This window comes from Amphibalanus amphitrite, unplaced genomic scaffold (genome assembly GCF_019059575.1).
Source record: "Amphibalanus amphitrite isolate SeventyFive unplaced genomic scaffold, NRLGWU_Aamphi_draft 000125F_arrow, whole genome shotgun sequence".
Classification (NCBI taxonomy): Eukaryota; Metazoa; Arthropoda; class Thecostraca; order Balanomorpha; family Balanidae; genus Amphibalanus; species Amphibalanus amphitrite.
This window is the reverse complement of record NW_024881620.1, coordinates 135,141-160,817: the sequence shown is the minus strand read 5'-3', so window position 1 is coordinate 160,817 and position 25,677 is coordinate 135,141. Positions and strand designations below refer to the sequence as shown.

The window sequence follows — 25,677 nt, the reverse complement described above, 5'->3', positions numbered from 1 at the left end:
ATATACACCTGAAACCTACACGGATATGGGCATGGCATATCAGGCACCAGTAGTGAGTCCAACTCCACACAAAAACACGCATCACCAAAACACCCAGCAATTACGCACCGTGACTAACCACCGCTCAGCTCCAAATTACGTAGTACGACGCATGCGGACAAAGTGACCGCCCAATGGGCCTCATTACGGGGGACATTGGTAGGCGGAAATAGAGGGTGTGCCTGGAAGCCCGTGATCCGAGTCAGGGTGGTGAGCGTCCCCTTCCGGCCTGGACAGGTGGGGCGGCGCGTCGGGCTGGGTGGGGCGGGATGGGTAGCGGACCGGTGAGCCGCAGTACAGAGGCACAATGGTTCGTGGCGAAGGTCAAGGATGAGCTCCTGCAATGTTAAGATGCCAGGAAGTTAAATTTGCAGCGTGGAAGCGCACTGAGCAGGGGAAGGGAAATCTAGTGAGAGACGATAGACACTCTGTCAGCTAGGACGGCTGGGACGCCGGCAACTCAGTGTGTTAAACCGGTCAACCGGCTCGACAGACTGGAGACCAGAGGCCTGTTACGTCACCATGTGTGATGACATGCTGCTGCCGGGTGTGGAATAGGCCTCGGGCACGACTGAACCCTGTGTCCATCGTCATTGACCAAGCAGCGGTGCAGTGCGCTGATGTTGATTGGTCACTGATACAATGCAATAACCGGTACTGATCGAATGGTGCGACAGTGCAACACATCGCCACATTTTCAATATTGACGCGTCAGTCACCGGTAGCATCTACCCATTCAAGGTCACAAAGCCGGAATTTGGCACGTGGGAACCGTGAGAGTAACAGTGGGGACACGCGGACAACACCAAGGCCAAAAAGGGGAGACATGTGGACCGTGCCCACTGCCCATACAATGGGGCGTGCATAACGGCTCATAGACCATAGCACGACAATGGGATAGGGCATCTAATCCGTTGTAATCGTGAGAAACCCACAAGAGACCGTGATCGTTTGAGATGTAAACAAAAAGCTAGACCAACACAATTAATTTGTGAAGACAGTTGTCATCCATGCCACATCCTCCTCTCAGCAAAACGGTATTTAACGAACAGCCATGTTTAGTAAGCAGACGCTCGAGTCTTTGAGCAGGTGCTAGTTACGGTTGGCTTCCAATTATACCGCTAAACGCAGCACGGCATGATATTACCCGCATCACATGTATGGTGATTAGCACCACGCGACTACGTATCTGGCGAGGATCCGTTACCTTAACACGCATCCGGGAAGGTGTACCCATCACCCAGCGGATACTTCCTCCCCCCCCCCCCCCCCACACACACACACACACTAACACGGGAGGGATGAGTCGCTCCCACTACCGGGACGGCTGCACTCATCCCAAGGTCACTCAGTCATAGTGTGTGAGATGTCATTGTTAGCTCTGTACTGCTGTGCTGTGATGGCAATATGTCAATGTCCGGATGACGGCTCAGTGCAGTACAGAGAATCGGGCCTCGCTATGACGCGGCCCAATCCCAAGTCACGGGACAATAAACTGGGATACAACACTGGGGTCACAACAACAAACAGTGCTGGCTAAAACATCTACTAGTAGTGGCGGACATTGGCACCTGTCCTGAGTTATCAGCCCGGGCCCATGTCAGTTAACGCAGCGGGGGTTCAGAGCTAACACCTGCCTTCTTATTCAACACACCTGTCTCCACCTCCCCTCCCCCGCAACACACACACACACCCTGCGGCTATAGATCACACCTGCACTGTCCTTCGCCCCCCCCCCCCCCCACCCTTCCCCTCCGACCCTGGCGGCGCGTGTTCACCTGTTCTCAGCGATGCGGGCCAGCATAGCCTCTAGCCAGCCCTCTGTACACTCGCAGTGGGCGTCCAGGAAGGTGATGACCTGACCTCGGGCCTGTTTGGCCCCCAGTAGTCGGGCGCGGATGAGGCCAGAGCGGGTGCCTGTGCGAAGGACCTCCACAGGTACAGGTAGCCGGGAGACGTAGTTCTCCAGCTGGGCGCCCAAGAAGTCTGTAACACAGAGAGGACAAAGTGAGGGTCAGTGATGGGCGCAGGGAGGCTCAATGGAGAGCGATGGGCGCTGGTTGGTTTAGTAAATAACACTGGGAGGGCCAGCGGAGGGCGGCTTGCGGTCCCATGGGCCATGACGGACGTTAAATAACAGACGTGCGCGGTGAGCGGCAGCGGAGGCAATACGGTAAGTATAGTTGTGGATATCATGGGCGGTCGTGGATAGCGTGGGCGGAGTGGTACGCCAAGGAGACCACGAACGTGAGATCTTCCAAGGTCGCCAGCCGGTGTTGTGGCTACTCGTGACCACCAGCCGGTGGCAGCAGTATCGGCGGCCAGCGGCCGTGGTCCCCACACATTGACCACCTACTGCCGGCAGGCAGTGTTCCGAGCCCGCCGCCGGCGCGGCTGGCAGTCGAAAGCAGACAATCGGCGATCCATTGTCATCGGTCGTGTCTGCCAGTCGATATCAGCCACCGCTCACCGCCATCCCGTGCCGCCAGCGCTGGTGGTGACCGGACAGGACCCGACAGCGTCGCCGCGGCGGCCCCCACCGTTCGGCAAGGCTCGGTCCTCGGCCCACAACGGCTCCACTGTTCGTCTAGAAGAGGCCCGCAACTACCCTACCTGTCGTCAAAGCTCGGCCCGCCGCGGCCAGTTGCACAATGACCAGCCCCGCGGCGGCGGCGCCTTCTAGACACCCGCCCACTATTGATTGCCGAGAAGGGACGCTGAAAAACACACCAAACGACCGGCGACCGGCAACCGGCGACCGGGCGACCGGGCGACAAGGCGACCGGCGCCGTCCCACCGGCCTCGGAGGCCCTATCTGGCCAGGAGGATGTTGTCTTATGTAGTTACATCATCCATTCATGCACTTTCCACGAATCGGATTGCTATCATCGGTGGTTGTTTAGTTAGCTGCAAAAAGAGGGAGCGTATCACGTTATCTAGCCATGCTCGACCAGGTCTGACCCACAAACAGGTCTCTAGAAGTGAATTATCCTTAACTACTGCAGACATCTGCCCGCACCCACCAATTCCACCGACCCACAGAGCACGGCGAGACGTTCTCGGTGGTCGGACCGGACGCCGCTGGGCGGGGCGCACGGCACTCCCCACCCGGACCTGGGTTAGCTCGTACCCACGACCCCAGCAAACAATGAAGGCAGGGCATTCCAGCGGGTAATAATACCTTTGAACGTGCTCTCCAATACATTACAAACGGCCTGTTTTCCGGACCATTTACCCGACGCAGCCTACGGATTCGCTGCAGCGGTCAGCATACACGAACTCGCAGCGGCTACATACACCGGCCAGTTACACTGACCCAGTGGGTCAATGTGACTGACCCAGCGGCCCAGTGTCGACAAGGGATATAGTGGGTGAGTGTCGACCAAGGATATACCGAGTCAGCTATGCTGTTGTGTCTCAGTATCCCGGGATATACTGTGTCAGCTGCACTGTGACCCAGCGTCTCAGTGTCGACCCAAGTAGCCGGCCGAGTGGCTCATCATATGACACAGCCTCTCTCAGAGGCGGGTGAAAGGAGGGCCCCAGCGGACGCCGGGGGCGGAGTGTTTATTATGATGCCGTCCCGCGGGGAGGAGATACCATTGCTGGAACTGTTGACGGGAGCGGCGCCCGGCAAATGAGCGCATTGAGCCGGCCGGACACCGACACCGGGTCGGGACGGCCAATCACAGTATAGAGGCGGCCCCGTGGAGGGCCAGGCCGAGATTACTCGGGTAGCCACTGCGCACTGGGCCGGACTGCGGTCCCACGGGGACGACCACCCGGCGACACACAAAGACATGCTGATTGGAAAGGCGGACATATACAGGACAGCCGCGATGCGTAGACCGGTGAAAGGGTTCTTCAGTCCTGTGCTTCAGTTCAATTCAGCAAAAGGGGCGAGTTGAACAGCATTAGTTTTGTGGGGAGTGTCGTCAATCGGTGGAATCTGGACAGGAACAAATTGAGTTTACACCCAGCCCGCACGTGATGTGCCCACAAAAGGTCCCGAAAGACCAGCCGCGGAGGGCGGACAACACATATATGTGACTAACTTTTAAAGTGCGGTGACAATTTTCAAATCATTTTCGAATTGAACAAGAAGTAGCATCGCTTGAAACGATGGTAGAATAACAACTACACAGCGACACATCATTCATAAACGAAACACAAGCCCAACAACAACAGATCAGCGATATTAGAACCAGAACGTCACCCAGCGGTATCCACATTCCCCAGCACTTGGAATCGCAGCACCCTTCCAGGAGCCTCCATGAGGTCACGGCACTCATTGGACTCGGGCAAGGTCACACCACCATACAGCTACCGGGTCGGTCCCATCATTAACTGTCGCCGAACGGTGTCCTTCCCACGAGCCGGCCACACAAGGTCACTGGACATACCGGGGCGGCGACGTGGCCGGCCAACTTCCACCTCCGCCGCCGAGACGGGCAGCGAGGGCGACGGCGGAGTTCCGTTCATATTCAGACGGGAGAGGTGGAGTGGAAAGGCGGCAGAGGGTGTGGAAAAGGAAAGAAATGGAAATAGGAACTTTGGAACACACAAGATAGGATGAGGATATACGGGGGATATAAACAAGTGTTATATTAATTACCATGGCAGTAAAAATGAAAAAACGCTATGCGAATTTAGCATCTGAATTAATGAGGTTGAATAAATATCCGAGATTCCAAAAGTCGAGAACATCTCTACTCCCAAGCAGGCTGGCCACCGTCCCGGGCGTCCCATTCCGTCGCTGGCCGTGACGGGGCTACGAGCGCAGCTGCCGAGTGTTCCCGGACGCCAGGTCAGTGACCTGGGTCGGAGGCAAACGGCCCACTCCGCCGCTCGGCCGGCCGGCGGTCCCACCTGTCCGAACGAAAAACGACCGAACAAAAACCTGACCACAGAAAACGATAACGAATACCGCCAAACGGCCGCACTAAGTGAGGGTATTCAGATGGGTTTTAGGAAAAAGAGAGGGTGAAAACGGCCAACGTTTACACACAATAGTATTATTCAAATTTGTCTGTGTGGCAGTATGCTGGCTTTTAACATTCGTCCGCAAACGTTAACCAACCTCACGCGTTGATGCATAGATGAGTCGTGCTGAATCTTCTACTCAAGCTCATTAATTTAATGGCAGTACGCATCACATAATGCTTTTAGCGCACATCGCTGCAAACGTTATTCGAAGTTCATTCTGAATTCATATGCATGTTTTGTTACAACTGAATCGTGATAACTCCATTAATTTACTGGAGCACCCGCCCGCGAGATTTCAGAGCAAGCAGATACTGTTATGGGCATCCGAAGCAAGAGTTAGGTCTCTTCCTGGTCATTTATCATCAGCTTTGAACGGCCCATGATGGATAAAAAACACATATAGACAGAAAATGCATCGCGGTAGCTGAAAGTATTCAGACGTCAATTTGCGATAGCAGGGTTTCGTTATTCCAGTTTCGTGTCGCTCGCTCCTGTGTCCCAGCTGGCTGTGTTGCATATTTCACACGACGCCGCTACATCAATACCAGTCTCGCTAAACAAGTCAAAATGACCCTCCTTAGTGCCACCTGCACCCTCAAATAAACGTTCAAGAATGCCAACGTCTGCCCCCTGCACTCCTTGACTCCGCGGTGTGCCTACATATAGTGCAGCTCGCCTGGAACTGGACAACCGGCGGGCAATTTCAGTAGCGAGTCATTGCAGCTTTTATACAAGATTCCAAGCATCGCGGTCCTATTCTGAGGAAAGTGGGCGTCCGTTACGTGCCCTGTTACTTTGAGGATATTCGCTGGAAACCGTCTGTGCTGGACAAGACATACATGAAAATAGCGAGGTAGGTATGGGCTAGATCCTTTTAGCTTTCGACTCTGAACAAAGAAATGACAATCACCAAAAGGGAATGTGGTGATACTAACTAGTATGCCTCTCTATGTAAAGCTTTCGAGCTTTTGACTTTTGCAGCGTCGGCATAACTGTATCGTAACCGCAATGTCGAAAGGATACGATCAACTGTAAGATCTTGAGATCACAGTCTGAAGTCAATGAAGCAAGATGACTTTGATGCATTAAAACGAATATTTATGCATTTTTTCCATTATCAATGCATATACATTTTTGAGTAAAAAAAAATAAGGAAAATGTAGTGAAAATTTCAGATGTTTTGCAATATTCGGGAGCGGAAGGGCAATCTGAAGTTTTATGCAGCACCTGGGTTTCTTTCAAACTCCTTCCATAGCCGTCACCATATGACGGAGCCAGCACAACTTGTTTCCCAATAGTTCTGACTGCTGAGAAAACTCTAAAAGCACTGAATAATACACAAAAAGACATGCCAAGAACAGCCAAACCTCATCTAACAGCTGGCGACGACGACCGTACTGATGATGTTGACAGGCAATAGGGATTCACCCCGCAGGGACGCTATCGCTTTGGAGCAGGAATTCACCAACTGAGAAACGAATCACGATGTGTCGATTTGGAGAGCGATCCACCTGGGACGCAATCTGGCTCAGCCGCGCGTCACCGCCGCGCCGCCGGCTGCCGAATCGGCCCCACTCGGTTCGCCTCGGTGGGAATTCGTCGCCGGGATCGGCCGGAGCGGGTCGATCGGCGGCCGACACATCACCGCCGGTCGATCGGACACCGGACTGAGCTAGAGACACTAGGACGACACCGGGCCAACACCGTGTCGACACCGGGCTGACACTGACCGGGCTGAGCTACAGACACCGAACTGACGCTGAAACCATTCCTCCTGGGAGCAGAACACCAAAGAAATGTAGAGAAAAAGTAATTATTCAAGACATTAGAAGCATGGCAAGACAGCACCATGAATCTGAAAAATGTAAAAATGCCGCTAAGCAATCACCTTCATCTTCCTCCTTCAATTTATGCGATATTCCCGTCATTAAGAAAATATTACTGGTCCCCTCACATAAATCAACTTTAGGACCCGGTTCACAAAGCTCTGGTGTCCTGCTATGGCTTCAGAATGCTGCATCCAACGTGCTATATCTGGAATCATAGGAAATTTATTGGCCCCAGCCTGCCCCCGGACAAACCTTGGTTGAAGAATGGAGGTTCGCTATCGATGGCCCGAATAACCACGAGTTGGCGACAAAGAATGTTCACAGCTAGCAGCATCTAATGCGGGATACGAAAGTAGTGGCGAGTAAGTGGCGATTACGACCGTGAAAATAAAGGCGGCTCGTAACTTTCGTGCTCTTCTCAACTTGAAGCAGGGGATTCGAAAGAATATCATTTGGGCTCATGCCTGACACCTCCGTGATATAAACACTCCGTTGGCTGAGTAAAGGCCGATCGCCCACTGGTGACAGTTCCTGCTCCTGGAACCCTCGCTCTCTCCGGCATCTGTCTGCCTTCGCCCAACGACTTTTAGCCGGGTGCCGCTAAGTTGCCAATTGCCATAGTGTGTATCGAACATTAAAGGTAGTGTGCCACCTTTGAAAGATTTCCCATTTTATTTTTCCTAGGATAAGAAGCTTCTGTTTTTACCTAATATCGCAAAAAAAAAATCAAAAATGGGCCTGGAATAGTGCCTTTTTCGCCTAAAAGTTTATCGGTTTTTAGATATGTATAACAACTGTAGTGGGCTCACCTGCAAACAGGCGTCGGGCAACAATCGCGAATGCGGCGCACTTGTGACAATAAGCAAAGGTCATTATAGTGTTACGACCATACGACGTACGGGAATGAGTTATCAGCTGTCTAATCGTAGACAACACAATGTCGAGCCTTAAACTGTAAGCCCGTATTGGTATTGTTTCTTTTATTTGGCTGTCGAACATTATTTATGGTTTGAAATATGATTTTATGTAAAATAATTGATATGAAAAAGCCGTCTTATAAGTTATGACCCCATTTCACCACACGCAAGTGGCAGAAATGACAATGATCAGCTGACGCATTTTTCTTGGCCGAAGTCAGAGCGCGCAGCCCGACGCACCACCACCGCACCACAAAGTATGAGCAGAAGCCGCGCCCAAAGCCAGGGCCCCGGTAACGTGAGGTAGCCGAGTCGGGGCAGCGTGCGCTGACCCAAGCCGGGGCCGCAGCTTTGGGCGCGGTCTACCGCATCCCCGCGGGCAGCCCCGGGCTATCACATGACACCGGGAGGACGCGCGGCTCCGGCTTGGGTCAGCGCACGCTGCCCTGATTCGGCTACCTCACGTTACCGGGGCCCTGGCTTTGGGCGTGGTCTACCGCACCACCTAACAGGCGTGTTCGAAACCGCAGGAGCTGATGATGAACGGGTTTATCGAAACTTGATTGGATGAGCATATCGGTAATAGCGATTTCAGTGTGTGCATTTATTGTTCATAGTGGTGTGAAATGTGGTTGGGGTACGACCGACAACCCGTCGGGGCGAATTTCGCACTGGGGTACTCAAAATTTGAAGAATTTAAGACGTTTCCATGAGTTTTGAAGGTATGGATAAGTTCTAAAAATCAGGTTCTCCTTATCTGGGCCATTAACTCCATACGGTCCAAGAAAGCTGGCACACTACCTTTAACCCTATTCCTGGCGGGGGGGGGCCTCAGGAGCCCCCCCTGAGGTTTTTTGGTTATTTCTCCCAAACGCGTTGAGCTAGGAAGCTCAAATTTTCTGACTTTTCCTAAAAGGCTTCTACGCAACATGTCTGAAAATTTTGAGTTGATCTGACCTCAGGTCAGGTCACCAGAGGCGGTTTGGTGACCCTACCTCAGAAAAGTTTGCAATCACGCCAGAGCTAGAGTTTTTGACCGATCAATTTCTTCTCTTCAGGGTTTAGTTAGGGTACCAGTATGTGCAATTAGTATATCTCGGAATTTTGATATCGGTGACCTAAGGTCAGGTCAATTTCGCGACCTCCCCATTATAAGTCAATGGGGGAAAAATCAACTCCCTGTTTTTACCGCTAAAACGGGTCGGAATGGCCCCATATACCATACATGACTTCATATACGATCAACCTTCACTACCTTGAGGTCTGTTTTGCTGTTGGGCAGCTGTGAGGTCATGTGACGTCATCAAAGGTCACCAAAGGTTTTTGGCCAATAACTCCGTACAGGAACCAGATACAGACGCGTGGATGGTCTCATTGTGTTCAGCTCGTCAAGACGCATCGAATGATATACATGATGACCTCGAGGTCACGTGACCTGAGGTCAACCTTTGACCTTGACCTTTCGAGGTCAACATATATATCATTCGATGCGGATTGACGAGAGGATCACGATGATGCCCTTAGTTTGTTCCTATCTTGACTAATTCGAAAGTTATTCGAGAAAAACTCTCTCCATATCTAGTGCCGCCATTTTGACTTTTTCGACCCCTGTGACGTCATCTTTGACCTGACCTGAAAATGACCTTAGTAAAAATTGTAGATCTTGGCCGTGCGTATCCGATGCCGTTTACCGCTTGTCGCTATCTTGCTTCGTTCTCGAGATCTCAGGGGGGGGCCGAATCGCCCCCCCCCCCGCCAGTTTCTTGTCCCGGCGGAGCCCGCCAGGAATAGGGTTAAGAGACTGAAAAGTACAATCAACGAACAAGACAAGACAAGACAAGACTGATCGCAATTGCGCATCCCAGCATCCGGTCCCCCGTAGGGGACTGACGGGCCAGGCAGGCATCACACAGCTCTCAGACTGACAGGTGGACTCCGTCACAAAATAGTTATCCGACCAACAGGTGGGATCAGTCCGCACACAGTCCCCAGGGCTCACAGGCGGACTCAGACAGCACACAGTCCTCAGAGACCAGCCTCAGGCGGTACCCGATAGCGGCGGTGCGGCGGCGTTATTACATTACCGTCACACCGCACACACAGCTACCGCGGCCCGCGGCATTACGCGGCATTACGCTGTAGTACGCCTGTCGATGGTCGTAATACGGGTCTGATTTAGACCGGCCCGACGCAGCTATCGGTCATAGAGCAGAGTTCGGCCAGATGTAGGGGGTCAAATGAAGCGGCACTGCAGGAGCATTTGTGACGCTACACGAAACGCGACACGCGGAGCAAAGAAGAAAAAGAAAGAAGTGTAAATAAAAATAGGAATACGAGGAAGTGTCCCATTAAAATGGACGTGTCAATGCGTTTTGAAATTAGATTTATCCAGACACAACGTCACTGACTTGGCTGATTAAAACTACTTTCATTTTCTGCTGTGATTTTCTTCACGTGCTGTGAGCATTGATCAGGTGTGCCTCGTTAGCTCGTGAGGCGCAGGTCAGAAAGCCCTTCCTCCCCATGATACCCACACCGCCTAGGGCAGAGAGCCCCGCGGATGGACCCCCAGGGCGGATATCATCCTCCCCGGACGGAGACAGCCACCGGCCGCGCGCTGCCACCGCCCGGGGGGCCGCTGCTGTGCGCCGTCAGCCACACACCGTCCTGCGCCCTGACGGGCTGTCACAGAGCTGCCCGCCGGCCGGCGCCGGTGCCATCCAATCAGTGTCAGCTGGCCAGCCGGCGCGGCCCGTCACACTCCATAACGGCCCGTCTCATCTGCCGCGGCGAATCAATGGCCGCAGATGGGGTCCGTCAGCACAGCGGAGGAGGCGAGAGCTCCCCACAGATCACACTCGGTGGCAATAGGGTCTCCGCACTCCGTGCACGCCAGACTAGATAGGAGCCGCAGTGCACAAAGCGCACCACATTGGAGAAAATGGGAACTCCGCCTACGCACCACACACCGGAGCCTGTATAGGACATCAACGGAGTCTGTCCTGAGTCAAAACAGTCCTCTCGCAGTCCAGGACCTCATTCAATCTCAGCCTCGTGCTAGTGCTCAATTTCCTTCAGTTCACTCACCCTGTCCCCGTACCCCATCCCACCTCCATACTCACTACCTATTATTCCCTGCAGCTCACTACTTGTGCCCCAATGCCCGACTCCCTCTGTCTCACTCATCCTCGTTCCATTGTTCCCATGCCCAATTATTCCCCACCCCAATCCTCCGTGCCCAACTGCCCCACTCATCCCATCCGTCTCCTACACTGCGTCAGTCCACGGAAGCCGTGCTGGCAGGCCCCTCCCATAATGAACAATCCGTATTCAGTCGTGGCCGGCCCCACACAAATACCACTCACTCATATTGGCCGGCGCGCTCACAGGAGCGCTTAGCAATGAGAAGTGCGCGGCCGCTTCCGTAACTGGGACGGGTAAGATCACTTGTCAAAGTTGTGAGCATCGCACAAGATGATCAACGTTTGTAGACTTTTCCGAAGTTGGCGTTGATGAATTGGTCCCGGGGATAGCGATTTCAATCGCCCAACTTGGCAGCACTGAGCCAATTTCCTAGCTAACTGAATATACTGATGAAGGTCTACCAATCATGAAAGCGGTCCCTGATAAATATGGCACCACTCACTCAGTGATTAAATTTAGACTGCGGCAGTTCTGTTTTATCTCTCGGTTGATGGGATTAACATAATTAAGAATTAGCTTAAACGTTCAACCCATAAGTTTAAGCGCGCTACATAATGAACGGCCGGAAAGCGTCGCGCAGCGGAGCGTTGCTGATGAAATTCCCTTCGGAAAACGACTCGATTTTCATTAGAGTTTTAGAGTTCAGTGCTATAATCCTTGCCAACCCAGTAACTCCTCTTGCGACACCCTGATGAAGTCATAAAGCCCCAACATCTTCTCGTCCAGTATTGGCCCTCAGCAGTACTACTAAGATCAGGTACGACTTAACCGACCCTGGTGTACCGCCCTCGTGCAATGCTACCCACCCATCTCGGTTCCTACCGCACTCATACAATTTTACCTCTCCGGCTAAGAACTTACCCCGCTCGCTGGCGTCGTCGACCAGGATAATCTCCTTGACGAGGGCACGCGGCGACCGGTTGATGATGGACCAGATGGTGCGCAGCAGTGTCGTCCACGCCTCGTTGTGGAACACGATGACGATCGAGGCCGTTGGCAGCAGCGGCGGGTACTTCTTCGACACGCACCTGGACGAGACAGAGATATTGGTCAGCGACACAATGCCCGATTTCACCAACAGCGGCAACCTCTTGTCTCTAAGAAATGATAAGCCACAGACTAGGCTATTCAGATTATTTTGCCGATTCAACTGTAGTCTAATTCATAATGATTGAGTTTATGATACTTCGAGCTTCGCGTATCATACCATGCAGAAAAAAAGATATACATTTTCTCAGCGCAAGAAAGCAGTCTTCTCAAGACAGTTCCACAGAAAGGTCAACGAACTTCAGCTTAACACAAAGAAGCGTTCAATCATATCGCCCGTGCATAAAATATACACAATTCCTGGGAAAATGAGGCTGCACCCAATAGTTCCACACACCGTATGCAAAAATGACAACAGGCTCAACCGGTCAGGACGGTAGGGACGATGACACTCGCTTCCTGATCTTCAGGGGAAAGTAGTCAGTAGGTACCAGCTCGCAACTAACTGCGCAGATACCCAGCGTGCCACTAAATCATAGGTGGCGGAACGGGGAGGGCACCGGGGCACCGTGCCCCCCTTTGATTTTGGCATTTTAACATTAGCCCTATGGGTGTTGCATGGAAATAATGGGACCAAAAGTCGGCAGTGCCCCCCCCCCCTTAATTGAGGGTGTTCCACCGCTACTGCACTAAATCAAAATCAACTCATCATAACTTCGCATCCCAAAGCATTTGATTCCGTCTTGTTCACCGTCTCTCGGTGACTTGTTCCTTGGATAAGGACGTCTGTGGGACGGCCCACGGCCAGATTTGTGACGGCGGCCACAATCAGGACGGTGCGAACCCGCAGGTGGCACCGACGCCGGTCCGGCCCGCCGCTGGGAGTGGCACAGGTGGGGCAGACGGTATAGTTGGAGACACAGACTTCAGCGGACCTCAGACCCTCAGCCAGCCTAACAACCACCGAGAGTTCATGGCTGCATCAGCCAGTTTACAGACAAAGCTTGGCTGTTCGTCTAGTCTGTTCTAACTTCTACGCTAGACCATCTGAAGCACGCCCCTCTCATTTCCTCAGGAGAAAAGTTTCGCGATCGGAGCCGCGGGCGTTCGCTCGACTGGGAATTCGTGCGGCGATGGGCCGTAATCGAATTCATCGAATGGCCTTTATCTCGCCAACCCGAGTCACAGCTGTGGGCCAGAGCAGCCATCGAGCTGGTCACGAGCTGTGAACTCCGCTGAAACGTGGCGACAAACGGCCCTCCCGAAAGGTCTAGTTCAGATTGGACAATTGAATTAAACACGCCTGGGCGACAAACTGACTCCGAGAATATATTATCCGTATCAAGTACAGTGATGAGCGAGGTGAAAGGAAATTTGATAAGTGACGTTGCTGGTCGGCATGACACTGCTTTGATCGTATATGGAGCGAAACAGACCAGGGCGTAGTAGAACTTCTTTTCTCTCTAACTCCTTCTCCTGGAACATGAATCGACATTTCACGGTGTTCCAGCATAGAAAGAAAAACCAAGTCACTTTAGCGACGCTCTCGCATTACTCGTCACTGAGCTCCTCCCAGGTTGACAATGATAGCAGAGTATCCGGCCCACGGGCTGGTGGGCACTGCTCCTGGACGCTTTCTGCACAGGGTCAACAAAGAAGAAAGGAGGCGGCACGGTCGGACTGCCGGCACCGCACGCACACTTTCTCCGCATTGACCGTCGGAACTCCGCGTCCGTCGGAGTCACCTCACGGTACCACTTCAGACAGCATGAAATGACCTTTACGGCGGCCACGTCTGGGAGTCGGCCACCGTATGACGGCGACTTCTGAGGAGACATCCGGCCCGCTCTGCTCGGCGGCAGCCATTTGGAGAGGTCACGTGGGCCAGCGCTCGCAGCCAGCGACTCAAAACCCACTCCCAGCCCGCAGCTCTAAGCCCACTCGCAGCTCTGAGCCCATTCTCAAAGTCAGAGCTTACAGCCCACTTCCACAATTCAGACCCCACAGAGCACACACACTTCCCACAATTCAGAGCCCACTCAGCTCGAAACCCGCTCGCAGCGCGCGGTTCACAGCCCACTCTGACCGAATAGGTCATGGACGTGTCAATGGCAGCGGTCCGATGGCGCTCAGTCAACTGTCCAGATAAACCCCCGCAGAGCAGCCCCAATGGCGGCCGCCGCCACATCGCCGGCAATAAAACGACCGCGGCCGCCGGGAAATCACCCCGGCCACCAGACTGGCTGTCAGCACAGGACGAGCCGTCTGAGGCCACACTCCCCAACTGCAGTCGACACACAGCGGCGGCGCCCGACTGCTATTCACTCGCGTCCACACGGCGCCGTCCAACTTCTTGACTCCGTCTGGAATCTCCCGGTGCCGTGACAATGGAGGCGGTCTGGAGTCGACGGCACTTTCGCCGCCGCTCGGCACCACTGATATGACCGGTTCAAGGGGGACGGACCGGAGCCGTGAGCGGAACGGGCACCTAGCACACAACTAAACCCGGGTACAATGGAGCCAGGTGAGGTCACCAGGTGAGAGGAACGGTGAGGTCACACGGTAACAGCGCCGAAAAGCGGTGTGATGATGATGATGCGAGGGTTTAAGCCGGGTGTCTAAGCTGCGATGGTTATCGGCGTCTACCGAAAGCCAATGAACTCATAGCATCCTCTTGCATATGGTGTCGTGACTGAGGTCTTTCGAAAACAGTGGATTAAATGGCATAATGCTCACTTGCTGGTTTCGCAGACAGACGGCAAAAATCACGAAAGGAGTCCAGACTCGCTCCAACTCATCATATGGGCATCGGGCACCCTGAGTTTGCCAAGTCCCTTGGGTGACCAGTTAGCATATCGCTCATCCATGCTCGGAGTTCTATAGCCTTGGCTCGACCCATGCCAGGCCCTGTCGCGGTCCATTGCAGGTCTGTGGTGACAGTTACTGCCCGCGTCAATGATACAAACAGAAACCGAGCGGTGACACCGGCACCGCTTGCACAGACTGTTTCGGCAGGCGTGCTTGCCAGTCGGTAGGACCAACAGGCGACACAGATATAATTATTGTAAGTGATGTGGGGAGAGGCTCACGGCACAGGCAGAGCATAACACGGGCGAGCAAGGGAGGAGAGTCGTATGGAGATGGCGAGGGTGGAGGGATACTGCGTGGCAAATTGAGGGTTAGCATCCCACTGACGACGTTAGCAAGTCGAAAGGGAACACTGCAGGGTGCCAACTGGGTTTTGAGTAGCATAATGTACAACAAAGGGCGGTGCAATTCGAGCAAATTGTTGAGAGATTAGAGAATCCGTCTTCAATTGCAAGTCAAAACAGGCCAACGTTCCGAGATTTCACCAGTAGGTATATATAGCTGTCCAGACCTCAGATATTGGTACAGGCGACTGACAGCTGATCAGAAAACTAATGAAGTTGCGCAGCCAAGAGCAGCGAGTTCAAACACAAGGCAATAACGTTCGGTCAAGCGAAAGCTCTACAAAGCCTTATGCAGTATAACTTTGCCCACACCGGGAAAATGGTACATCACTCACTGCCCACTTGCCTTCAAGAGAGAGATCCTCCGGCCAGAGAGACTGAGACGGACTACAGAGCTTTAAGTATTGGAGGATCTGTCCAACGTAAAGTAACAAATCGAATCCTGTGACACTGATGGGTCAACTTCTTTACATTTCTTAAATTCAAATCTGCACCAATAATTCTGGCTATCTGATTTATCGGTAGATCCGCCACGGGAGTCTGAACCATAAATATGCAAATTGCCGGCAGCCAGACATCAAACCGGCAGGCTGCGGTCGGTATCAGAGGAGTTCGTCGGCACTAATTAGTCCGGAATACCACCAGTGGGACCTCTGGCGTGTACAGACTTATCCAGCCAGTGACCTGACCCACCGGCGACACTCGCTCACATCCGGCCAGCGTGCCGTGGAGATCCGTTCACGGCTCGGTTCACCCGGTCACGGCCCGAGTAGCCGCACTTTCCCCGACTTACACGGCTCGACGCAGCCGGACGCGCGTGAAAAAGGCGTCCCCCTCCCCGCCTGTCCGCAGTGGTTGACGCAGGCGCTACGCGACGGGACGGGGCAGGGTGACGGAAGATAAGGACTAAGGAGGTTGCGACGGCACACGGAGTTAAACTTCGCATACGGAGAGGCAGGTTGAAGCTCATTTGGCTAACAAATCTCGGCGGCTCGGCGTTTTGTCCCCATCCGTCACGTCTCTTTGTCATGCCAAAGCAGAAATATCCCTTTCCCTCTCACCACCTCTCGCTCATCCATTCACCCTACACTCACCTTTCTCACACATCCGTTTACCCTCCCAGTACCAACCGCCAGGGGAAGCTTCCGGCCACGTCATCGACACGTGGATGGGTGCGCCGTCACCTCCGCCGCCCCAGGGCAGCCGGCGGGGCCTGAGACAGGTGCGGAACCTCCCACCCGCCCACGCCCGACCTAGTCCGCCACGCCGGAGCGATAACAGCCCCCGGGGTGACATGTAATGGGCCGCCGCAAGTACCGGCGTTGGCACAGACAAGTTGCACTGTGCGTTACGGAACAGGCAACGCTTCAACGACTGCACGCCGTTCACATTGCAAGGCCCACTGCAATCACCTACAGGCGAGACAGTTTCGGGAGTGTTTTATCCCACGCTCCATTTCTTTGCAGAAACAGTAACAGACAGTTGACAGGGAAGACAGAGGGAAGATATGGAAGAGTGAGCATGAAACATTGCTACCGCCCTTTTCCACCTGCTTCCGAGCGGTAGCCGACCGTATCGGCAGTCGGTGACGTCACCGACCACCCGATGACGTCACCGGTCGTGCCGTTCGTTCACCCGCCGGCCGGGTGCTCCCAGCAGAGCAGGTCGTCTCGGCACGTCTCCAGCCGGACGGGGCGTCACGACCCGCCAGACCGCACCACCGGTTTGTATCGGTTTGCGCCGGAATCGGTGCTCCGAGGATGGGTTTGGACGTGCTGGAGTGATACAAGAATGTCGGCTGTGTGGCCTTGAGGCAGTCGTTGGGCAGGCGCTGGGCAGACACTCAAGACAGTCAGCGGATGAGATGACCGATCCAGCATTTCACACCAGTCTGAGAGAATTGCCGGATGTCGTCACTGTCTGAATGGCTGATAAAGCGGCCGGGACAGGAACAAGTCTAGACGCCTTTGGCTCTGGGCTGCTTAGCACCCTTGACCCGAACCAGAAATTCAGGCCTGGCAACAACGGCGAGGTAACGGCGGCGGGATATTCAGCGTGGCTTGGGTAACGTTAAATTGAGCTACGGGAGAATACGGGCCAGACAATCAAGCTATTCTGGCACTGCCAAAACCGCCAAAAGAACGTGACATTGAGGTATCGCTTCATGTTTCCCAGGATATTAGAAGAGGCCGATGCATAAAACATGGTGTGGAATCTATTACTTAAAACGGCATTACCCTTCCTTTATGTGAAAGTTGCTTGGATGCAAAACAACTAACAAGTTTATTCGAAGGAAAATGCATAAGTCATGGCAAAGTTATGTTGCAGCTAAGCGGCCTTTTGATGTCCCATCAGCCGGCATAAAGCACGCCATACACAATTACACACAGCAACGAGGCGCGTGTAGCGCCGCCAGTCGCCACTGCACCGGGCGGCGCCTGAATGCATGTGCTGACTGCACGCCTGAATGACGCGATGCCGGCGCGCACGGTACGAAAGCGGTCATGCAGAGGTGCCCCTGACGCCAGACCAGCAGGACACTCGTGGAGACGGTACCGATAGGAACGTCTCCGCAGTGGGCGCACGCTCTTGCAGCGCAGTCCGCGTACCTGGTACCGGTCGCCTTGCCTGGCCTTCAGCCTTTTGTGACTTGTTTCATTGTAGGTAGGTCAAATAGTTGGTTTTCTTTTCCACTTCTTTTCCCACTCTCTGAGGCGTCTGTCCTCCTCCCTCCCCGTCCTTTCCTTTCTCCTTTGTCGTTGTTTGGGGGCATCCGAGGCCACCGGCAGCGCCGGCCCTCTTCGCCCAATTTTTTTATCCGGGTCGGCTTAGCTTTGTAATCTGCGGCTCCGCCCGCTAGTGATTCTTTATCTGTACTTACTCTACATTAAATTTGCTATTCGCTTGAGATTTACATCAACAACATGGACTCGGCCGAGACCACCGACCCTGCACCGGGTCACCCTTCCGAGGAGCCCGCCGAGCTCCCCCCCTCCCAGGCCATACCCGAGGGACCGGCTTTCCTGCTGGTAACAAGGAAGGAGGGAAGCTTCAGACACACTAACCCCTTCTCCCTCCGCCGGTCCATCGACTCATACATCGGTCCGGTGAACTCACTAAAAGCACTCAGGAGCGGCGCCCTCCTCATCGAGACCAAAACGGAAACCCAAACGATCCAAATGATGCGAACGGCCTCCTTCAGAGGCACCCCAGTCACGATCAGCCTCGCCACCCGGCTGAACTCTGTCGAGGGGTCGGTCCGCTCCGACGCCCTCACCGAGATCACAAACAAGGAGCTCCTTCAGGAACTACAGACCCAGGGCGTCGTACGGGTCCAGCGCCTCCGGTCCCGCGACCTCCAAAATCTTGGGCCGAACCCCACCGTCCGGCTCACGTTCAGCGGCCGCATCCTCCCGCAGGCCATCCGATGCGGGTACCTCGCCGTGCCCGTGGACCCCTGGGTCCCGGCCCCGCGCCCCTGCACTAAGTGCTGGGCCTATGGACACTCTAAGCGCGCCTGCCGTCGACGCCAGCCCATGTGTGGCCGCTGCGGCGGGCCGCACGACGCCGAAAAGTGCGACGGCCCTGAACAGTGCCCCGGCTGCGGCGGTCCCCACCCGGCGTGGGACCGCCGGTGCCCTATCGCGGAGGACGCCAGGCAGTGGCACCGCGCGGAAGTCAAGAACCGCCGCGCGGAGCACCGGGCCCAAGGCCACGGTCGGCCCAACGGAGCCACGTGGTTCCGGGAGGAGCGGCCCGACGGGCTGCTCCCCGCCCCTCACCCGCCGTCGGACATCGGGTCCCCTCCCACCCGTTCCGCGACCGCCGCCGCCGCCGCCCGCCCGACCGCCGCCGCCGCCGCCGCCCGCCCGACCGCCGCCGCCGCCCGCTCGACCGCCGCCGCCGCCGTCGCCCGCCCGACCGACACCGCAACCGCCCCTCTCGCCGGGGACGACTGGCCGCCCCTGCCGGCCCCAGGCGCGACCCACAAGGTGGCCTCACCACCGGCACGCTCCGTGCCACCCGCTCCTAAGCGCACTACCGAGGACCCAGAAGCCGGCGCCATGTCATCACCGGCCACCCCTCAGGCCTCGCCCTCCGTCCGGTCCGTCACCGACACCGACACCGACACTGACGACCCCGCTCCAAGGCCGTCCCGCCTCTCCAAACACTCGAGCGGCTCCGCGGAGAGCCTCGGCAGCGGCCAGTCAGAGGCCGACACTATCTCCCTACAGCTCGACGAGCTAGACACTACCATAGTCAGCGCCCCCACCCCCTCACCGCCGCCCCACGACACTCCACCGCTCCGCCGGAACAACACCGTTCCCTTGAGCCTGGCCGACCTGGATGTGCTGGAGTCAGCCAGGTCCGGCCCGCTCACTCGGTCCGCTCTAAAGAAACAGTAATATGCCACAACACACGGAGGAATTCCTGCTCCAGTGGAATGCTAACTCTGTAGTATCCCACTGGGCGGAATTCCGTGAATATATAGTTAATAAAAAGCCATTAGTAGCCGCCATCCAAGAGACCCACTTCCTCGACACTGACTCGACTAAATATAACTTTAACCTCTTTGGATATTCTCTTTACTGCAATAACGTAAACGATTCCCCACGCCGAGGCGGTTCGGCTTTGTATGTCTCTAACAACCTTCTACATCATCAAGTTAACTTTGACTCTAACCTAAATTACGTTGCAACCACAATCAAAATTGCACAGCGAGACGTTAATGTAATCTCTCTCTACTTGTCACCTAGTATTAACGTAACGTACCAACAACTGGATCGACTCTTTGGCCAAATCCCCTCCCCTAAATTGATAATAGGTGATTTTAATGCTCACCACACTGCCTGGGGCTGCAACAACATAACACAGCGCGGCACCACACTTTACAACATCATTAACAAACATAATCTCATTTGTCTTAATGACAAATCACCAACATTCCACAGAATCATGAACGGAACAAATCAATACTCGGTAATTGATCTTGTGCTTACTTCTCCAGAAATCAGCTTGCTTTTTACCCCAAAAGTGCAAATCGACCAATACTTTAGTGATCATTATCCTATGCATATAACAGTTGAATCCTCTTCAAGGTCAACCATAAATACATACCTCCCGAAATGGAACTTTAACAAAGCGGACTGGACGACATTCCAGGACGACATAGATGAACAACTTGACATTCTTAGCTTCAACGACAATACAAACAATAACGTAAATGACAACGATACAGTAAACATAGAAAGTTTCCTTCAGATAATAGGCGAAGCAGCTGAACGTTCTGTCCCATTGACAAAGCAAAGACAGGGTTACAAACACGCCCCGTGGTGGACGGAAAACTGTCAAAAAGCAGTCGCGAGGCGCCGCAGAGCCCTACGGAAATGTAGGGCCTGCCCCTGTGTTGCTCATGAAATTCAGCTCAGGAACGAAATCAGGAACGCAAAAGAAGTCATCAACGCAGCAAAAAAAGAGTCTTGGGAAAGCTTTTCGAACAAATTCAACCGTTTCACACCCATTACTAAAGTCTGGGAACATCTTAGATGTTTCCGCATCAATAAACCAAAGATATATAAAATTCCGTCACTGATTATACAAAACACACTCACAACAGACCCACAAGCAGTTGCCACACAATTTGCAGCCCATTATGCAAACATATCCTCAAACAACAACTACTCAGGCACTATACACAACAACCTCAGCACCACTCTATCAACACTCACGTTCCAATCCGACAACACAGAACATTACAATCACCTATTCACCCTATATGAACTACAACATGCAATCGTAAAGTGTGGGAATACTTCGGTAGGCCCGGACAAACTGCCCTACATGTTCTTCAGAAAACTAACCCCCTTTGGCCTTGAACACTTTCTCAAGGTCATCAACCAGCTATGGGTTGAAGGCCACTTTCCGGACTCCTGGAGAGAAAGTATAATCATCCCCATTCTCAAAAAAGACAAACATAGCACCGATCCAGCTAGTTACAGACCAATTTCATTGTCGAGCTGTGCCTCTAAAATCGTCGAGAGAATGGTCAACAATCGAATCAGAGTGTACCTAGAATCACAACACAAGCTCTCACAACACCAAAACGGATTTCGACCAGCACGCTCCACAGCTGACAACTTGATACACATTATTGACACGATACAACAGGGGTTTTTCCATAATAAAGTTACAGCTGCACTCTTCCTCGATCTGAAAGCAGCCTTCGACAAAGTACATCACAAAGCTATACTTATAAAAACACATAACATGGGAATACGCGGCCGAATGGCCAATTTCATAAGTAATTTTCTTAATAACCGCACTTTCAAAGTCAGAGTAGGCAACACCTACTCAACCCTACATAACCTCGATCACGGCGTCCCTCAGGGAAGTCCTCTCTCCCCGACGCTCTTCCTTATATATATAAATGACATCTTTGACAATATACACAATGTAACACATAACGTACACTATTCCATGTACGCGGACGATTTGGCGGTCTGGACGTCGCACCACAATGTGAATGCGGCATACCAAAAACTTCAAACGGTACTAAACCACGTAAACAAATGGTGTGACAAGTGGGGAATGCAAATTGCTCCCCACAAGTCAGCCTCACTAACCTTTTCCAAACAACGCAGACACCCCACACCTCCACGCCCGCTCCGTTTGGGCCGGGTTGAGATTCCGCAAACAAATACCTTTAAATATCTAGGCATCACACTGGACAGGGGACTCACTTTCACACAACACATAGCAGACATCACAGGAAGGTGCACCCGGCGCCTCAACATCATGAAATGTATCTCTGGTACACACTGGGGCGCCGACAGAAAAACACTGACACTTCTATATACATCTCTGATTCGATCCATCTTGGATTATAATGCCTTTTTACTAACAAATATATCCACTACTCTCAGTAACAAGGTCGAGAGTATCCAGAATTCCGCTCTTCGCATTATTTCTGGCGCACTCCGCACTTCGCCTTCATCGAATCTCCGTGTTGATTCAAACATTCCTCCTTTGGAAAGAAGAAGAGAATACCAGCTTATAAGGTATTACACGAAAGTAATGGCAAGAAAAGATACAATGCCATACGGCGCTATACTCAGTAACCTACCAGAAAATAACATAATAACACATAGAGAATACAAGTACCAAACAATAAGAAGACACCTTAAAAACATACTTAGGGACTATAAAATAGAAACTCCAAAGGTTCTAGATAACCCTCCACTGAGCCCGTACTGGACTAGGCACCCCATCCAAACCCTCATCCTCTTCGATGACAACAAAAAAGACATGAACACTGATGAAATGAAACAACTTTTCCTCGAATTCCAAAACGACCATAAAGACCATACTTTTATATACACAGACGGCTCTCGGGCGGACAACAAGACCGGAGCCGCCTTCTATATAAAAGGATTCGCACAATCCACCCGCCTCTCCGATAACCACTCCATCTTTTCGGCCGAACTCTACGCGATCAGTGCAGCGCTTCGACACGTAATCAACAAACCTGATAGACAACTAATGATTTGTACTGATTCCAAGGCAGCAGTGCAATCAATCGCAGCGGCCCATAATGATTCGCACCCAATCACGCGAGACATTAAAAGACAAATTAATCAAATCACCGACCAAAACAGAGAAGTTAAGATAATCTGGATACCCGGTCACGCGAATATTGTGGGGAATGAGCGCGCGGACAAAGCGGCCAAAGCCAGCCTCCGTGATCCCCCCAATAACTCCCTCCCATGCCCGGTATCAGATTATCTTAATGTCATTTACACATCCTACAAAAAGTATGTCCAGTTTGAATGGGACGTAAATCCACATTACTACTTTCACCCAATCAAACCAATTATCGGACACTGGTCGACTGCTTATCAAAATACCCGGCTTAAAGAAGTAATTATAGCCAGACTTAGAATCGGACATACTAAATTGACACATGAATATATCTTTGATCAAGGCCCCCCTCCAATCTGCCAACGTTGTAACATAAGATACACAATTGAACACTTCTTGATCCACTGTCCCCAATATCAAGCAGAGAGGCAACCTATAATCCAATATATCACCCACAACCAACTTGCACTTTCAATTCCTACTCTCCTCGGCGATTCTCACCCGGATCTACTCGACTTGCTTTTTTCTTTCCTGAAGAATTCCAGGCTAGACCGATCCATATAGCACAGTCTCGCGCTCAGTTTCGCGCTCAGTTCCGTGGTCGGCCAGCCGTCGATAGCGGTTCTGGGCGCGGGACTCAATCTTTTTGATTTCCTGGATACTGGACATGTCAATTAAGGAGCCCCGAGCTTACGGGCACCAGCCGCCGCCGCGGGGACCATTGGCACGCGGCGGCGGGCTCCTCTGCCCCCCATCTGCCTGGAGAAAGAGGTGTCGGCACTATGCCGTCCGCAACGACCCGTTTAATGGATTGTTACGTCACTGGAGTCCGCACTGAAACGTCAGTTCTCTAATAATACCAGTCAGCACTTGGTGGGGGTTTTGTAGGAGCCCCGAGCTTACGGGCACCAGTCGCCGCCGCGGGGACCACTGGCACGCGGCGGTGGGCTCCTCCCCCAACTCCTTGGACACATGATTTTCTCTTGGTTTTTCTTGATTTCTCTTGGTTTCTCTCGTGGTTTCATCGTAATTGTTTTTGTTTCCATTGTTCTTGTTGCGCCGTGATTTCGTCTATGTTTGCGAGCGCGCGCGTTTGCGTCCCTCCGGCGGCGGCGGCGGCAATCGGCACCTGCCCATCCCTCTCGCGGTTCTCGACAGGGATCCCTCTTAAAGGTTGAGGCCCACTCGAGACACATAGCTCCACAAACACACCTACACATTAGCGATATAACGTAACGTAATATCAAAGCAAAGGGATTTTTCCTGTGCAATTCGGCAAAAGCGCACAGGTTTTGCCCTCTAAGATAGGCACCAGGTTTTTCTAGTTAGGACTTTCCTGGTGGAACTCACAACACAACAACAGCACACATTACAACACTGCCACATTTCAGCATCAAGATTCAGCAGCAAGAAATGTAAGTACTCAAAATCCCTCTCGGCACTGCCACTCTGGCACCCTTTCTGGCTTTCCCTTGCACTTGCTTCCACCGGACGTCACATGAGCCGGGCTAACGTAAACTTTGTTCTTAATATTGCCTTGGGCCGGAATAACATAGCCGGCATTAAAGTAAAGTAAAACGGAAGATCTGGCTAATTGCCAGCTAGTAACTTCCCCCTACCCCGACCAGGGCCTCGGCCTGTCGGGAGCAAAATTCAAAAACCAGACCAGAGACCAATAGGGCCCGACTACCGTTTGGATAGCATGGCTTGGCAGGGTCTGCAGCAGTGCTATCGACGACAGACCTGAGAACCAACAGAGACAGACTGACTCGTCCGGCACTGTGGCTGTAGTAACGCTCTTGATAGCAGACCAGACATCACACCAGACCCCAGTGACTCGTCCGGCACGGTGCGGCATGCTCTGGATACGATAGCAACCACTCTCCCCGTCACCACCACCCCACCCCGCCCCCACCCCCACAGCCATTCCCGCATCTCCGCGGAGCAGCGCCGGCCCAGAGGATCCACAGCATCGCCACCTCCCCGCGCGGCGGCTGGAACTCCCGTTATACGTCCGAGAGAGGCAGCCGGTCGGGTCCCGGTCCGCGCTCCCACACACCCAGCCGCCCGCTGGAGTGGGAGCCCGATTGGAGGAGCTCGGAGGACGCTCACAAAACTCTGCTCGCCTCCGACCGCTGCAGCGGCGGAATTATTGCTGGCGGTGAGACCGGCACGGCGGCGCGATCAGAAGCGTTACAAGTAGGCCCTGATGGCGCTCTCGAAGGCAGGACGCGTTAGTTATTAGGGCTGATGGAATCCGTGATATGGAAAATGCGAAAAAGAGAACTAAAAATGGTCAATCGTAGTTGCGCTAGCACACCCTCCTGTAGTCCTGTGGCGTTTTAAATAAATAAAAATAATGTAAATGAAAGCTAAAGTAAATGATGCAAAATAATACCAAGGATAATTGAATAATGTGTAAAAATGCACGACTTGTTGGACAGAAAGAGCATGTGTGCTTCTAAATATAAACTGCAATACGATCTGATGTTAGATAAGATAGCATAGCAGGAATTCAATGGAAGATAGAACTCCTTTCAATTTTCATAGAAGCTAAAAATGGATACAAAAGGAACCTGTTCAGGATATTCATACGTGCAGAATGATACGGCGGAGTTACAAAATCAGGCATGCAGAATTCATCCGGGCTGCAATTTCGGCCGGCTGCGGGTTACATCACTCACGGATCGCGGTCAAAATGAGGCGGAACCGGTGCGGACTGCGGAGGTGTGACGTGTGAGGGCGGAGCCGGCGGGGAGAGCGAGCCGACCGTTACGTTACATGAGCCGGTCTGGTCCAATATCGGTCGAATGGCGTCACATTTGCTCCGTTTTTCCTCGAGACCGGGAGACCATCCTCAATACT

The 25,677-nt window shown here is 53.0% G+C and overlaps 1 protein-coding gene across 5 annotated transcripts in view; it reads right to left on the bottom strand.

Annotated features, from left to right (window-relative positions):
* Positions 1 to 25,677, bottom strand: part of LOC122381684 (polypeptide N-acetylgalactosaminyltransferase 5-like) — a 76,773-nt gene that overhangs the window by 18,824 nt on the left and 32,272 nt on the right. For all 5 annotated transcript variants that reach the window (XM_043366158.1, XM_043366156.1, XM_043366160.1 and 2 more), the window contains 2 exons: positions 11,837 to 12,003; positions 1,818 to 2,025 (listed from right to left, as the gene is read on the bottom strand). In XM_043366158.1, the coding sequence (XP_043222093.1) occupies positions 1,818 to 2,025; positions 11,837 to 12,003 (375 nt within the window). The remainder of the gene's footprint in view (positions 1 to 1,817; positions 2,026 to 11,836; positions 12,004 to 25,677) is intronic.